Raw genomic sequence first — 16,298 nt, 5'->3', positions numbered from 1 at the left:
AGGAGGTGGTCTTGCTGCTCCTGTTGGCTTCTGAGGCCCGTGAGGCCTCTGTGCCCACTCCTTTGGTTCTGCTGGCCTTCTCCACCCAGGGTGGGTCAAAGTCTGGCGGTGTGGGACGGGTGCCCGCAGGGCTGCCAAATAAAGTCTCATCCACGTACGATGCCGTAGCCTTGACCTGACAGCCCCTCTGGCAGCGGTGTGGATGGTGGAGGGTCTGCATCCCACTGATGGCCAGCTCCACGGGGGTCTTCATGCTGCCTGTGGTCCCAGGTAACAGTGGGTGTGCTGGGCCCACCGGGTCCGGCTTCCAGGCCTCCCTATGAAAGAGGATCAAGGTGCCACCCCTCTGTCATTGGCAGTGCCAGCAGAGAAAGACTGGCAGTCTCTTTTGTCCCCATCCCAAGGGCAAAAGGGTCAGGTTCTCACTCAAGCAGTCCTCCTCAAAGTGGAACTGTCAACCACAGGGGACATTGCAGAAATTTGTTGACTTTTAGTTGTCACAGTGATGGGGAGAGAGGTACCATTGGCAAATATCGAATGAATATGCACTTCTAGCATACAGTGTGTACTCGATAAATATTTACAGAACGCTAAGGGGATGGAGCAGAGATGATGCTCATTTTGGAAACAACTAGAAAACAAAGTATGGGGGAGGGGGGACCGGTGCCTATATCCTGTGTTTATTTATGGAGCAGGAATGATAACCAGTTATGATCTCATGCCTACCTTGTGCGAAGAGCTTTAGAAGCATTGTCTCAGTTAATCCTCTCAACAGTCCTGTGAAGTAGCTTTATGTCTATTCTACAGATGACAAAGTTGAGGCTTCAAAAGGTGAAGTCACAGGTGTAAGTCATACCTATGAAGCTAAAACAGAAAACGCAGAATTTGAACCTGATAGGAGTCTGGAGCTTGTGCACTTGACCATTCTATTATAGGGGGGTTACGACCCCCCAAATCTGTCCCACATGCCCCGATCCCCAAGTCGATGTCCGGGTTGATGTCCCAGGTCCCTGCATTCTTATTTCCTACCTGAGCATCTTGGCTCCGGGACGTAGGCTGTACCCTCAGTGCCCCCTCCCCACCAGGTCTGGACTCCTCTGCAGGGATGCCTGTGCATCCATGATCCTAGTGTATCTAGAATCCAGAATCCCGGGGCCCAGGACCCCAGGCCGCTCAGGCTGTGCCCCGCCCCCGGCAGCGCGCGGACTGACTCACCGTGGGCAGCCAGGCCCTAGCGACGTGTGCTCCGCGCGCGCATCAAACAGCAACCGGCTACCAGCCAGAGGCAGGGTGACGTGGCCGGAACCATTCGCCCCCTAGGGTGGGGGGGACGCCGTACCGGACGCCCCCGGAGCTCCCCAAAGCCGTTGCGAGGGACCTCTCGCGCCAGCCTGGGGACTCGGGGGCGTGTGCGCGCGCTCCAAGCCTCCCGGGGCTGCAGAAGCGCAGGGAGCGCGGCCGGGGCGCGGGTGGTACGTCCCCGCAGACTCCGCCCCTTCCCGTTTCCCGGCGCCGGGGCCCGCATGGCGGCCGGAACTCGCCCGGCGGCCGGACCGCGGTCCAGAACTGCCATGGCCCAGTGGAGGAAGAAGAAGGGGCTCCGCAAGCGCCGGGGCGCGGCCTCCCAGGCCCGCAGCAGCGACTCGGAGGACGGCGAGTTCGAGATCCAGGCGGAAGATGACACCCGGGCCCAGAAGGTAGGAGCGCGGGGTTGGGACGCACGTTGGAGCCCGAGCCCGGGCTCCGTGCGGGGTCCCGCGGCCTCAGTTTCCTCAGTTGTGGAGTGCACACGGCCGAGGGTGGGAAGAGGTCAGCTGTCTGGGGGGTCAGGGCAGGTCTGCCGGCCCGAGCACGTGTCCCCAGGCCTGTCATGCCCCTGAAGGCTGGAGCCACCACGTTCCAGAAGCTGGGGCCTTCGGGCCTTCCTGGCCGGCGTTTGGTCGCGCGCACCTCATTGGCTACCTCTACCCACGGGGCGGGTCCTGATTCCTGTTCGTCCAATGAAAAGTGCTGGTGCTGAAGATCTGACTTTGAGAGTTTACGGTATTCTTGAGAGAGTGAATTAAGGGGTAACCGGATCCCTTAGCTTAGGACGGTGACGCCCCCCAACCTCTGCGAAACTAATAGTAATAAATTAAGCTTGGATTTGTCGACCGCTTACTCTGTGCCAGGCTCCGTGCTAAGAACTTCACGAGCCTTTTCATTTAATCCTCTCACATCAACCCTGTGAGCTAAGTATTTTCACCTCGTTTTTCCAGAGAAGGAAACTGAGGCCTAGAGGGATAAAGGAACTTGACCAAGACCACACAGCTTGTGAGTGGGAGAGCCGGGATTCAAACCCGGGACTGTCTGGTTCCAGGGCCTGTGCAATTTCCACTACTGAGTGCCAACTGTATGCAAATGGGGAGGGAGGGCAGGTGTGTGAACACCAAGGAGGCAGAATTGCTGTAGCCCCTTATTCTGCACCGCCCTGTGCCCAGCTGGTGCCTGGCCCAGAGTAGCTCTGGGTAAGTAGATGAAGAAATGGGTGTTTATATGAAGAGAGGGATCTGCACCCTTCCGAGGCTGGGACCAGACCTCATCCCACTGTTTCCCTGGCTGAGCCAGTGCCTGGCACACAGTAGGTGCTCTGTAAACGTGGAGAAACTCCTAACGGTGATGGACAGCACAGGAGGAGGGCAGACTACTAACGTGCCAAAGAAGAGCCACGTGTGCGGTTCAGACCCAGGGCTTTGTCTGAAAAGCCCTGTGTTCAAATCTGGCTCAACTCTCTACTGGCTGTGGGACATGGGAGAAGTTGTTTAACCTCTCTGAGCCACATCTGTAGAAGGCAGAAGTTGCCATTTGTGTAGAAGGCAGATAATTATACGTAGAAAGGGTTAAATGATACTGTCCATACATTCTGCTCGTTCAGTATGTGTTGCTAGGGCCCAGATGTGTTCCAGGCACTTTGATGTCATGTGTCTAGAGGAGAGGTTGGCAAACTTCCTGTAAAGTAGGGTACCAGTCACAGCCTAGGGGTTGGAGACCCCTAGTGTAGTGGGCCTTAGAGCGTCACAATGGAAAGAACGTAGACTCTGATCCCCCTCTTGCTGTCTCTGTCACCTTGGGCAGGTCACTTGACCTCTCTGTGCCTCAGTTTCCTTCCCTGTAAAATGGACAAGACAGTAGTGCTTACTTCCCCGGTGATTGTGAAGATTAGATGGGTTAATCCAGAGCAGCGCCTGGCTTAGAATAAGTGCTGTGTAAATTCTAGCCGTTATTACGAATTAGTGCTCCATACATGTTATTTCTGAGAGGAAGGGGACAACCCTGTAGTCTGAGAAGGCTCCCCAGAGGAGGCGTCTGGGTTGGGCTTAGCCGTGTTAGGACAAGTGGGTTCTGATGGGCAGAGCGGAGGAGGCAGGCACAAGAGAGACCAGAGATGGGGAGGGGTGATGGATCAGAAAGGGGACTGGGGAGAGGGGACAGGGCATCTTGGAAAAGTCTAGTACCTCACACATAGTAGATGTTTTGATGGGCCGTCTAGAGTTTTTAATTTCGAGAGCTTTGGATGACAGGCCAGGAGGATGAGGATGAGGATGAGGATATCTATCACCAGCTATGCGCTGGGCCCCAGGCTAAGCTTCACACTTACGCTTTTCGTCTTTGCAACACCTGTGAGGCGTATGCTCTTGTCATCCTTTTCCCAGATGTGGAAACACAGACTCAGGGAGAGTAAGTCCCTGTGTGAGGTCTCAGAGCTGGTAAGTGACAGAGTTAGGACTGAAACACGGGCAGTCTGTCTGCAGAGCCTACTCTCCTCCCCTCTGCCCCGTCGTGGACCAGTCAGAGGAGAGAAGACATGTGATCTGGCAGGAGAGTCATGGGCTCGAATCCAGGGCAGGCCGGAAACAGGACACAGTGGTCTCATGGTGCCTGGAGTGATGCTGCTTCTCTGTTCCTCCCTCCCAGATGGGACCCAGCAGACCCCTACCCACCTTCCCCACCTCAGAATGCACCTCGGACGTGGAGCCAGACACGCGGGAGATGGTGCGAGCCCAGAACAAGAAGAAGAAAAAGTCGGGAGGCTTCCAGTCCATGGGTGGGTGAGCCAGGCATCTGGGGACTGTGGGGGAGCAGCAGCGGGGGTCGCCATGCCCTCCGTGCTCTGCTCTGGGCCCAGCGCCGTGGTAGGTGTTGGGTAGACAGAGGCAGGAGGCACAGCCTCCGAGCCGGTCAGGGCCTCCGTGTGGGGACAACGGGCCTGACACAACGAGAGAGCAGTTCGAGCGGGACCGAGGGCGATGCTGGTGCGGGAACAGGCAAAGACAGCGGGGATTCGCTCTGTGACGATGGCATTTCAGGGCAGGGGGTTACAGAGAGAGTAGTTGGCGGGGGATTGGGACACCCGGCTAGATGGAAATAAAGCTGAATTCTCTTTCTTGCTGTTTACAATTCAGCATCTGGAGCAAAGATTTAAATATGAAGATGAACATTTTTTTAATCTTAGGGGAAAAAAGGCCTTTCTCAGGGTGACCCAACCACTGTTTAATTTGACTTTTTTTCAATAAGCCCCACGCATGCCACAAAACACTAAACTAAGTTAAAGCAAATGCTGTATCGGGAATATATTTGTAACCTGTGGGACAGACAAAGGGTAAATAGCCTTAATATGCACAGAGCTTTCACAAATCATCCAATAGAGTTGGGTGCAGAACATGCATAATTAGCTCACTAAAGGAATCTAGACAGCCAATTACTATATAAAAAGTGTGCTAAAAGTCATCAAAAACCAAAGAAAAAAGCAAAACATCTACATGCGGCTAATTTTTGCTTTTTTTAATCACAAAGATAATTGGCCAAAAAGCAGCTAAAACCATGGTACTTTCCGGTCTCCAGTCCTCCCATCTCCACAAGCCCAGTCACATCCAGTTTCCAAAGGCCACTCCTTCCTCTTATAGTACCTTATACCTCATTTGTCTGCACCCATGCGCACACCCATCACGTGTCCTTGTCATGTAACACCCTTTTCTCTTAATTATTCATTACAAACGTATAAAAAATACAGTACAGCTTGTCTCACATCCCCATCCCCAGCTTCAACGGTTTTAAAGTTGGTCTTGTTTTAGCCACACCCTACCCGCTTCTCCCCATCATCCCTGAGGATTCTGAAGTGAGTCCTAGACCTCCACTCTTTGTGTCCCAAACTACTTCCTGCTTAATTCCGAGACACGCTTGAAACACACGCACAGTTCTCAATATCGTCCAAGACCCCACCAGCATCCCCACCCCCAGGCATTAAAAGTGTTCACATCAGCCCACGTAAGTTTCGTACCCCACAATCGGTAGCTTCGCCTCTTCAGTCTCGATTCTTGTCCGTTTTGCTCTATTGCATTTCTTGTTTCCTCGCTGTTTGCTTGGCGATGTGAGAGTCGCCTGTCCCCAGAAGTTTTCCGGAGTGTGGTGCGGTGGGGCTCCCCCGGCCCCCTGGCCATTCCCATCTCTTTCCCAGGCCTGAGCTACCCGGTGTTCAGAGGCGTCATGAAGAAAGGCTATAAAGTGCCCACCCCCATCCAGAGGAAGGTACGTGGCGAGAGGGCCGATGGGGTTCGGAGGCGGGGGGACAAGTGACTCGGCCCTTCTGTCTGGCCTCTGGACAGCCGCCCCTCGTGCCAGCTGTCACATCTGTCGCCCCTCTTACTGTGAAGCCCCACAAGCTTGGCCGCTGCACAGGCAGGGAAAGCTGGGCCCAGCACGGTGGAGACTGGACCCTGGGCCACTTTGCTATTTGAGGCCGCTCACTGACCTCCTGGCAGGCAGCTCACACGTGCCCTGTTATCACCCGCGGCCAGTGATTGCTGTCCTCAGACATTTGGCCGAGAGGGAGACGTTTCTCTGGGGTCCCAGGGAGGAGGACTAGATGGGGAGGTAGAGTCTGGCTTGACCTGCAGGAAGAAATTCCAAACAGTGGGGGGTGGTAAGCTGGCCCCGTCCCCAGAGGTGTGCAAAGAGCTTTCGCAAGGATGAGATCAGGGCTGGGTGACAGGCCCCTTCCCATTCACTGAGATCCCCCGGTTTGCCCGCTTGCCACTGGGTCATGTGATGCTTCGGCGCAGGAGATGAGCCCACCCCTCTCTCCCTCATTTCTCCCCAGACCATCCCAGTGATCCTGGATGGCAAGGACGTGGTGGCCATGGCACGGACAGGCAGTGGCAAGACAGCCTGCTTCCTCATCCCCATGTTTGAGCGGCTCAAGGCCCGCAGCGCCCAGACCGGGGCCCGCGCCCTCATCCTCTCACCCACCCGAGAGCTGGCCCTGCAGACCATGAAGTTCACCAAGGAGGTGTGTCGGCCAGGGACGGGGACAGCTGGGCCGGGACGGGCTCGGGCAGGAGGCCTGAGCGGGCCGAGTCCTCTCGCCCTCACCCAGTCTCAATCTCTCTCTCTTTCCACAGCTGGGCAAGTTCACCGGCCTCAAGACCGCCTTGATCCTGGGCGGGGACAAGTAAGAGCCCCCTCGCCCCGGGCCACAGTCATGGCCAAGCGAGCATGTGCCGCCAGGGTGTCAGATTGACGAGCCCGCGTGGCTTATTAACAACAGCAACCGCTCCACACATTCCAGAGAAAAACTAACTGGGGAAAAACACGCAGTAAAATACCAAAAGAAACTTCCACACAAGCGCTGCACTCAGACATTCTGATGCTCCTGAAAGACAGCTGGTGGCACACAGCTCACCTGAACGGGCAGCTTAGTTGTATATGTTTTAATGTGCCTGATTGTGGGCTGTTTGTGGAATGCACAAAAATCGAAGCACATTTGTAATAGTTCAGATTTGCAAAATGTTTTTTTTGCGATGTGCTGGTGCCATCCTTCTGAGGTGGCCGGCACCCCACCTGTTTCACAGGTGAGCAAACTGAGGAGGCGATGGGCCCAGAGCCATGCGGTGGTTTGGTAGTACAGCGAAGATTAGAACCCAGTCTCCTGCCCTGCCACCCTCCCCATCCCACAGTTCCTTATTCTCAGTGTCACTGTCACCAGCCGCACTCGATTCTGAGTGTTTTGCTGACCAGTGTTCTTCTGCCCACATTTTCATTTATTACCTCTAGAGTGTGCATGTGGGCAGTTCCTCCCTGGGCTGTGCCTGGCCCAGAATTTTGGCTCCTACAGGTGTTCGAAGGGTGTTTTAGAGGATGACTAAAGTTGGGGACGTATGTACACAAAAGGTTTAAGAACAAGGACAGAGACCCAGGAAACCTGGATTCTAGGTGCAGCTGGCAGTTCCAGGGTTAGTTGGTAGGTGGCATTGTGGGCCAAAGGCAGCTTTAGTAAAGTCTGATGAGAGGGAGTGAGGTGGATTCTGGGCTGAGCCCATCCCTTTGGGAAATTCTCTGTTGTATCGGTCCTTTTGTATGTTCGAACTTGACTTTTTTGTCCAGACAATGCCGTTGCCTAGAATTTCAGCAATAGCCCTTCCCTAGTTGCAAGCCTGGGGCCAGAAAGTGGGACTCACCTGGCATTTGGTATCGAAAAGGAGAGGGACTAGACAAAGACCTGTATTATCAAGCTGACACCTCCCCTTCTCCCTAGAATGGAAGACCAGTTTTCGGCCTTGCATGAAAATCCTGATATGTGAGTATGGATTGGGGACAATACTCTGGGGTCCCTTCCCAGATAGCCGATGGCTGGGGATGAGAGGAGGGCTCTGCTGGTGTCCCCGGCCCTGGGTGACCTGCCCTGCACACCCCTTACAGAATCATTGCTACCCCTGGACGCTTGATGCACGTGGCTGTGGAGATGAACCTGAAGCTGCAGAGTGTGGAGTACGTGGTATTCGATGAGGCCGACAGGTGAGGCTGCAGCACACCCCGTCTGTGTGTGTGTCCCGGTTGGCCCCGAGGCCGCGAAAGCAGAGAGGCGAGGCTGGCTGAGAGGGAGGGCTCTGCCAGGAGAGAGCTTTCTGGCCGGGATCAAAGCAGCATTTCCCCCGATGTGGCCACACAGCACAGCTATCACCAGAGCTGACGGGCTCCCTGGACCAACAGTTTCTTTTTATATTGCTTTTGAGAATATCGGAAAGAATCATAAAAACAACAAACACGTGATTTCAAAGATAGGAAAGGAACACAAAGTTGAGAGCACAGGCGGGAACAAATCCTAGCTCTGTGAACTAGGGCAAATCGCTGAGGGTCTGGGGCCTTGGTGGCCTCCACTACAGAGTGGGGGTAAAATAACACACGCCTCACAGCACGCTGCGAGGACTCGGGAGCTGATATTTGTAAAGTCCTCAGAACAGGGCCCGACACACAGCGAGGGCTGCAGTCTATTCATTGCAACATGAACGTGTAGCAAACGACAGAACCAGCCCAAGATTTCAGGTCGTTACTGCTTTAGGATGAAATTGTGAAATAGGGGGAAAGTGAGCTGAGTTAAAGAAACGTGAAGCAAACACCAGCCCACGTGGGAGGAAGTGCGGTAGGGGCTTCGGAAGCCACTGCAATGGAAGCCCGTCTCCTCACCCCTCCCGCCCTCTGCCCTCACAGGCTCTTCGAAATGGGGTTTGCAGAGCAGCTGCAGGAAATCATCAGCCGTCTTCCTGGGGGCCAACAGACAGTCCTGTTCTCCGCCACGCTGCCCAAAATGTTGGTGGAGTTTGCCCGGGCGGGTGAGTGAGCTGGGGGAACAGGACGAGGGGGGTGTGGGGGAGCGGGGACTCAGCTTGGGGCCTAGGGGGCCTGCCCCACAGTGACTCCCCTACACCCTGTGTGCCCACCGCAGGCCTCACAGAGCCCGTACTCATCCGGCTGGACGTGGACGCCAAACTCAACGAGCAGCTTAAGGTGCAGCTCCACTCACGCCCCTCCCCAGGCCCCTCCCCGCCCCAGGCCTGGAGAGCCAACCCACGTGGCCCCTCTCCCCGCAGACGGCCTTCTTTCTGGCGCGGGAGGACACCAAAGCCGCCGTGCTGCTCTACCTGCTGCGCAATGTGGTGCGGCCCCAGGACCAGACGGTGGTGTTTGTGGCCACGAAGCACCACGCCGAGTACCTCAGTGAGGTGAGAGGGCCTGAGAAGACACCGCTGGGACCATCTCTGAGGGCAAACCTGCATTTCCATCATTAGCTTGAGGCTGCAGTTTGGTGTATGGCCACCAGAGGGCAGCACCAGAGCGGGACACGGGGCTGGCCAAGGCTTGACATGTTTTTTATTCTTTCGAACTTTTTATTATAAAAAATTTCAGACGCATACTAAAGTTAGAAGATAGTTTAATGAACTGTCAGTGACTCACAGCCAGTCTTGATTCATCTCTTTCCCCTCCAGGTTATTTCAAAGTATTTCCTAGCCATCCGATCATTTTTCTGTAGATTTTCCGTGTGCCATGGATTTGTCTTTAAAATCGAGGCATGCGGTAAGCTGTGTAAAGTGACTTAATCTTAATGAGCAGGTTGCTCAGTTTTTCCATACATGCACACCTGTGACCTTTGGCCAGATCAAAGTGGGACAGTTCCCGTGCCCCAAATGCTGCCAGGGCCCCTTCCCAGTCTGTGCCACCAACCCCCACCCCCCCACCAGTCAGCCACACCTGGGGGCTGTTATCTGAGGACACAGTTCACTGGGTTTCACTTATTTGACACACATTTAACGGTGCTTCTTCCATGCACGCAGCTGCTGGGGTCACTGATGAATGAAACCAAAATAGTAATTTTTAAAGACAGCTAACATGGTTTTTACAGTGTTCCTATGTGCCAGGCCCTGTCCTCAGCACTGCATGTGTATTTTTCAATCCTCACAACAAAGCTACATAGAAGAAACTGTTATTCTCCCTATTCTACAGTGAGGACAGTGAAGCTGCAGAGAGGTTAGGTAACTTGCCCAGGGTCATGCAGCTTGTTAGCGACAGAGTCAGGATGAGGCTTAACCGCCACGTCACGGCATGCCCGCCATGGCCCGGCCTCCCTCCGCTCCTGCACGTCTCCTCACCCGTCTCCCCCCTCGCGTCTTGGCCCCGAGCAGCTGCTGACGGCCCAGCGGGTGAGCTGCGCCCACATCTACAGTGCCCTGGACCAGACGGCCCGCAAGATCAACCTCGCCAAGTTCACGCATGGCAAGTGCTCTGCCCTCATTGTGACGGACCTGGCAGCCCGGGGCCTGGACATCCCGCTGCTGGACAACGTCATCAACTACAGTTTCCCGGCCAAGGGCAAGCTGTTCCTGCACCGTGTAGGTAAGGACCCACAGTGGCCCTGAGTCCTGGTGGTAGCCAAGGGTGCAGGGCTCGGCTCCTGCTGCTGGAGGTGGAGAGACCGAGGCCCGGGGACCCCACCGATGAACCCCACCTGGGGAGATGCGACCCAGGCCTGATGCCGACGGGCAGTCCCGGCGGCCAGTCCCGGCTTCTCTCTCTCTCATCGTGGCCCTGGACGACGTGGCCCCTCAGCCCCCTCCTCCCCGAAGTTCTCAGTGACTGTCCTTCAGCTCCTCCCCCGGGCGCCTTTGCAGCCCTCCGCCTCCCCTCCCTCTCCGCAGACAGCACCTCCTGACCTGTCAGGGCGGCAGGTCCGTTCCCACCTCCCCCTCAGCCCTCCCAGGCCGCTCACTCCGTATGATCCTTCAAAAGTCAGACACACAGTAGGACAAGTGAGAAATGAAGCAAAGCGCCTAGAGGTGACGCGCCCCTCCCTGGTGGTAGGGACGGTGACCGTGCCTGTGGCGCCTCTGTTCTCTCAAGCACCCCGTGTGGTGGGTCCAGCCGCATCGGCTCCACTCTACTGCTGGGGAGCCCGAGGCCAGGTCTCATGCAGGCAGCGAAGTGGGGCAGCTGGGATTGGAAGGCTCCTCTTCACGGTCACCGCCCCTCCGATGACACTGTGTCCCTGGGGTGTGTCCTTTGCCACCACCACCTTCTGTTTTTGAGTTGCGGTAGAATACGCCTGCCGTACAGTCACCGTCTTAACCACCCTTAGGGGTCAGTTCAGCGGCGTGGCGTGCGTTCACCGTGTGCCGCCACCCTCGCCGCCGTCCATCTCCAGAGCTCCATCTTCCCGACTCTGTCCCCGTTAGACACGGACTCCCTCTTTCCTCCTCGCCCCCCAGCCCCTGGCACCCACCCTTTCACTTTCTTTGCCTCCCTATAACTCAAACATGTTTGTAAATAGAGGTAAATCGATGTGTGTGTGAGGAGAACCTGGAGGGCGGGTTCTTTGGATGGTTCTGCGTGTGACCGGACAGTGTTGGGTAGAGGACTGGGGGCTCATTTCTCTGTTGGCTGCTGCTTGCCGTTCACCAGTTTCTACTGTCCTGGGAAGAGCTGCCTCTGCACATTCCTTGAGGGGCCCCCAAGACCCCCCAAGGAGAATTTCTCATGCACCATGTGACCAACAGTGTAAATCAGACCACTCCAAATGAATCTCCCAGACGTGGTGACACTTTGTTTTTGCAAGCTACAGCAACACGCCAGAGTGATGCCGTGTGTGGATTCACTCGGCACAAACTTAGGATCGCACTAGACGTTCTTTTCTGTAACTTTTTTCTCGCATCAGTGTACGTCACGCATGTTTTTCATTCACCCGTAAATGTCACTCTGTGATGCGTCACAAGTCGTTTCCGTTAAGGTCCAGATAGTAAATGTTTCCGGCTTCGGGAGGGCCATGTGGTCTCACTGATCTCAGCCCCTGTAGCACGAAAGCAGCCAGAGATGGTGTGTAAATGAAGGAGCCTGACTGTGTGCCATTAGACTTTATTCACACAGAAGGGCAGGGTGTGGGTTTGGCCACGTGGCCCGTTTGCCAGCCCCTTTCCTCCACTGTGGAACTCCCACCACGTGGTCATTAGCTAATTAACTTAACCAGTGCTCTCTCCTTAAGTCTTTAAGTGGTTTCCCACTTGGGGCCGTGCCAGACAGAGCTGCAGGAGACTGTACGTGAACCTCTGCATCCTTGGTTATTTCTGTGGAGAGAATCTCCCAGCGTGGGGATGCTGAAGGCTTTGGATGCTGACAGTGAGCAGAGCCTTGTCTTTGTTTCTGCTGACTTCCCAGAGCCCTGTGTTGGCTCATGCACTCTCGTGCAGGTGACCCTGGTGGCCGTCAGTGCCCCTTCCCCTTTTGTAGGTCAGGACAGCTCAGCAAGGTACAGTCTTGGCCTGGCTTGCACCCTTAGGATTGTGCAGGTGACACTTGCGCTGGGCTCTGGGGTCTTTTTCCTTTGCTGAAGCTTGGCCACCTCCTCCCGCAGGCCGTGTGGCCAGGGCTGGCCGAAGCGGCACTGCCTACTCCTTGGTGGCCCCAGACGAGGTCCCCTACCTGCTGGACCTGCACCTGTTCCTAGGCCGTGCACTCACCCTCGCCCGCCCCAACAAGGAGCCCTTGGGTACGTGGAGGCTGGGATGGGGCTGGGGTCGCCCACGGAGTTCATGGTTCAGGCAGGGGAAAAAGCCGTCTTGGCTTTGGAAGGGGGTGGGGCTGGGTTTGACCCCAGGAGAAGACCCCTGTATAGTCATCCCTCAGTATCTGAGGAGGATTGGGCCCAGGACCCCCACGGATACGAAAATCAAGGATGCTTAGGTCCCTTCAATAAAACGACGTAACATTTGCATACAACCTACGCATATCCTCCAGTATACTAAATCATTCTCAGGTTACTTGTAATACCTAATACCATGTAAATGCTATGCAAATAGTTGTTACATCGTATTGTTTAGGGAATAATAACAAAAAAGTCTGTCTACATTCAGGACAGATCCAGCCATCATAGGCCTAACCACACAGTACACGTCAGCAACGGCGGGGGTTCTTCTGAGATTCAGGGGTGGAAGTGAGGCCAGTGAGGGGCTGCGGGCGGGCGGCCCAGTGGCAGGCCTCTGACAGGGCTCCGTGGGGGGTGGCAGGTGCAGTCGCAGGGGATGGCGTGCTCGGCCGGGTGCCGCAGAGCGTGGTGGACGACGAGGACTGTGGCCTGCGGAGCACCCTGGAGGCGTCGCTGGAGCTGCGGGGCCTGGCGCGCGTGGCCGACAACGCGCAGCAGCAATACGTGCGCTCGAGGCCGGCGCCCTCCCCCGAGTCCATCGCGCGGGCCAAGGAGCTGGACCTTGCGGGGCTGGGCCTGCACCCGCTCTTCAGTGAGTCCCTGTGCGGAGTGGGGGCGGCGGGCGGGCCCCGCAGCGCTGATCCCTGACCTCTGACCTCACGCCTCTCCCCCGCCAGGCTCACGCCTCGAGGAGAAGGAGCTGCAGCGACTGAGGCTGGTGGACGGCATCAGGAACTACCGCTCGCGGGCGGTGAGTGAGGGCTGCCGGGTGCCGGGACTCCGCTGGGGGTCCTGAGCCCAGCAGCAGCCCGGCCGCGCTTGCGTCTGAGCGCGCAGCTTCTTATCCTGCAGCGCTGGCTCCCACGGGATATCTAGAGACGCCCCTAGTTCTGGTTTCCCACGGGGCAACCGTTTCCTACCACTTGGGGACGGGTAGACTGAGGCTCACAGAGGGAGTGACAGCTTGCCTGACAAGCTGGCTCTCCATAGCCTTTCATCTCCTCTTGACTCTCACTGGGCGCCCCGTCGTGTACCCAGGGGAGGTGTGCTCAAGAGCAGGGAAGGCCCGCCAGGAGCGGTCCGGCCCGCCAGCCAGCCCGCGCCAGGCAAGAGGAGCTGGAGCGTCATGGTTAAGAGCACTGGTTCCAAAGCCAGGTGACCCTGGGTTGCAATGCCAGCTCTGGCTTGTCCCAGCTGTGTGACCTTGGCCAGGTTACCTGCCCTCTCTGGGGCTTCCTTTCTCATTGCGAGATGCAGACAATGAGGGTACCCACTGGTGGGGTTTAGGGGACTTGGGCAGGAATGCCATGTGAGTCCACCAGGCTGGCGAGGGCGGAACAGGCAGGACAGGCCAGTGGGTGAAGGACTGGAATGTCCCCTGCACAGACCATTTTTGAGATCAACGCCTCCAGCCGGGACCTGAGCAGCCAGGTGATGCGTGCGAAGCGGCAGAGGGACCGCAAGGCCATCGCCAGCTTCCAGCAGGGGCGGCAAGGGCGGCAGGAGGGCCCGGCCGGCCCAGCCCGGGGCCTCCCGGCACCGCAGGAGGAGCAGCGCGAGGAGGAGCAGGCGGCAGGAGAGGACATGGAGGTACAGGCCCCACCCCGGGGGCTGTGGGGTCTGGGCCTGGGGTTGGGGGAACGGGTGGGTCAAGTCCCGGCAGCCACGGGGCTGTCTTCAGGGCTTTGAGCAGTAGCCGGGGCTGGATGCGGCGGTCCCAGTCCCACCTCTGACACTGGTGGAAGTCAGCGACTCGGCCTCAGCCTCCCCGTCCGCAGAATGGGGTCGTGGTACTTGTCCAGCATCCCTTGCCTGGAACCCTGGGGGCCAGATGTGTTTTGGAATTCAGAATCTTTAGCGTGTGTGTACTGTGTATGACATAACACCTTGGTGGGGTCTTGGGTGTCACCAACATCAAATGCATCGGAGGTTCTGCCATGCAACGTGCCAGTCCCCCCCACCGATGAGATAGACACCAGCCAGATAGCCTCTCGTCATCTCTGGTTGGCTTCTCCACCAAGTGAATTGCAGGAAAGTTTGTTTTCGGGACATTGTGGACTAGGGCACTGCAGCCGAGTGACTGTGGTACCTGGGCCTGGGCCTGCTGGGCAGATGCAGGACTGTGCACGACAGATTCCCAGTGATGGCCGTGTCATCGTCATCAATATCACCATCAATCTCAGCCTCAGATCCAGGGCAGGCAGAAAGAGGCAGAGCAGAGACTGTCGGCAGCAGCGAGGGTGTGACACGGGCAGCATCAGGCACTGGGCCTTCATGCCAGAAGGCACGGGTGGGGGACCGCAGAGGTGTCCTGTGTACCTGCTAGGCGGGATCCTGGGTCTGCTCATCCATCGGTCCATCCCTCCTACATTTGATTTGGACACGGGGCCCCATAGCCAAGACACAGAGTTGAAAACCCCTGGAGTGGTCCCTGTCATACATAGCAAGGCCTGGCCCAGAGCGGGGCAAGGTCTTGCCTTGGTCACACAGCCTGGGAGACGGAGCTGGGACTGGAATGTGGGTTCCTCCCTGGTTGGCACCTCAGCCCCCAGCACCTGTCCTGCCCCCTCTGGTGCCTGAGGTGGGGTTGAGCTGTGCGTGCAGAAGTGGAAACAGGATCTAAATGGCAACACCAAGTGTTTAAAGTTCCCGAGCCCCTGGCCTTCAGCTCCAGCTGGGGTGGCGAGGCGGGCAGGTGCACCCCCAGGGGCTGCAGGTGTGACTGGGCCTCCGTCTGCCAGGACGTCTTCGCGAAGGTCGTGGGCCGGAAGCGGCGACAGCCAGGACCTGACCAGGGAGCCAAGAGGCGGAGGGAGGGGCCCCGGCAGCAGGACCGGGACTGCTACGTCCCCTACCGGCCCAAGGACTTCGACAGCGAGCGGGGGTGAGCGGCTGGCTGGTCCGTGCGTGTGATGGGGGGACAGGCGGTGCCTGACGGGCCCTCATCAACCCGTGGCATCTCCGCACCCGCCCTCTGCAGCCTGAGCATTGGCGGGGATGGAGGCGCCTTTGAGCAGCAAGTGGCCGGCGCCGTCCTGGACCTGATGGGGGACGAGACCCAGAACCTGACCAGGGGCCGGCAGCAGCTCAAGTGGTGAGTGAGCACGAGGGCCCCGTTCCTCCCTGTCCACCCGCCTGCCGCGCGGCCCCACAGCCGGCGTGGGACTCGCTGCCTGTCCTGATTCCCCTGAGTTCCCCAGAGCGGGAACCAGGTCACACTGGCCCCTCACCGATCCTACACAGCACGGTGGTAACCCACGACCATCGCCCCAATCCTGTCCCCGTGTGATCAGACATAGCAAGGTGAGGCTCCTTGTCTGTCCCGTCCCCCTGCAACACCCATTCCCCCCCATCCCAACTCAGAGCCAAGAGGTGACAGAGTGGGGATTGAGAACCTTCTAGGGATCGGGGACTCTGCCCCTGACTCCAGTTCCCGATGACCCCCACACTGCCTTTGAGACTCAGGCTGTCAGGGACAGGGGGGGAGGGCAGAGGACGGGCCTCTATCGGGCACCTACTGCATGCCAGACACTGCCACACTGCTTTTCTGGAATCCTCCAACGACCCAGTGGGAGGGTCAGGGGAGAAAACAGGCCCCGAGAGGAGCAGGCCACCCTGGGCCACCTTCCTCCGTGGCAGCCCCCCAGCTTCCTCTCCTGCAGGGACCGGAAGAAGAAGCGGTTTGTGGGACAGTCAGGACAGGAGGATAAAAAGAAGATCAAGACCGAAAGTGGCCGCTACATCAGCAGCTCCTATAAGCAGGACCTGTATCCTGAGGACGGGGGCTAGGTGGCTT

General features: G+C 57.3%; 2 protein-coding genes across 2 annotated transcripts in view; one reads left to right on the top strand and one right to left on the bottom strand.

Moving 5' to 3' along the window:
• Positions 1–1,411, bottom strand: part of RITA1 (RBPJ interacting and tubulin associated 1) — a 4,657-nt gene extending 3,246 nt beyond the window's left edge. The window contains exons 1-3 of the mRNA XM_023528157.1: positions 1,216–1,411; positions 727–864; positions 1–317 (exon numbers count right to left, since the gene is read on the bottom strand). Of these exons, the coding sequence (XP_023383925.1) occupies positions 1–253 (253 nt within the window). The 5' untranslated portion in view covers positions 254–317; positions 727–864; positions 1,216–1,411. The remainder of the gene's footprint in view (positions 318–726; positions 865–1,215) is intronic.
• Positions 1,412–1,500: 89 nt separating this feature from the next.
• Positions 1,501–16,298, top strand: part of DDX54 (DEAD-box helicase 54) — an 18,457-nt gene continuing 3,659 nt past the window's right edge. Inside the window, exons 1-18 of the mRNA XM_023528156.1 lie at positions 1,501–1,697; positions 3,955–4,084; positions 5,495–5,565; positions 6,137–6,325; positions 6,438–6,487; positions 7,571–7,612; positions 7,735–7,830; positions 8,524–8,645; positions 8,759–8,820; positions 8,904–9,035; positions 9,993–10,203; positions 12,212–12,346; positions 12,864–13,094; positions 13,180–13,253; positions 13,889–14,092; positions 15,244–15,386; positions 15,483–15,596; positions 16,165–16,286. Of these exons, the coding sequence (XP_023383924.1) occupies positions 1,524–1,697; positions 3,955–4,084; positions 5,495–5,565; positions 6,137–6,325; positions 6,438–6,487; positions 7,571–7,612; positions 7,735–7,830; positions 8,524–8,645; positions 8,759–8,820; positions 8,904–9,035; positions 9,993–10,203; positions 12,212–12,346; positions 12,864–13,094; positions 13,180–13,253; positions 13,889–14,092; positions 15,244–15,386; positions 15,483–15,596; positions 16,165–16,286 (2,302 nt within the window). The 5' untranslated portion in view covers positions 1,501–1,523. The remainder of the gene's footprint in view (positions 1,698–3,954; positions 4,085–5,494; positions 5,566–6,136; positions 6,326–6,437; positions 6,488–7,570; positions 7,613–7,734; positions 7,831–8,523; positions 8,646–8,758; positions 8,821–8,903; positions 9,036–9,992; positions 10,204–12,211; positions 12,347–12,863; positions 13,095–13,179; positions 13,254–13,888; positions 14,093–15,243; positions 15,387–15,482; positions 15,597–16,164; positions 16,287–16,298) is intronic.

Source organism: Pteropus vampyrus, unplaced genomic scaffold (genome assembly GCF_000151845.1).
Source record: "Pteropus vampyrus isolate Shadow unplaced genomic scaffold, Pvam_2.0 Scaffold23, whole genome shotgun sequence".
In the NCBI taxonomy this organism is placed as follows: domain Eukaryota; kingdom Metazoa; phylum Chordata; class Mammalia; order Chiroptera; family Pteropodidae; genus Pteropus; species Pteropus vampyrus.
Note: the sequence above shows the minus strand (reverse complement) of the source record. Positions and strands in the feature narration are given on the sequence as shown.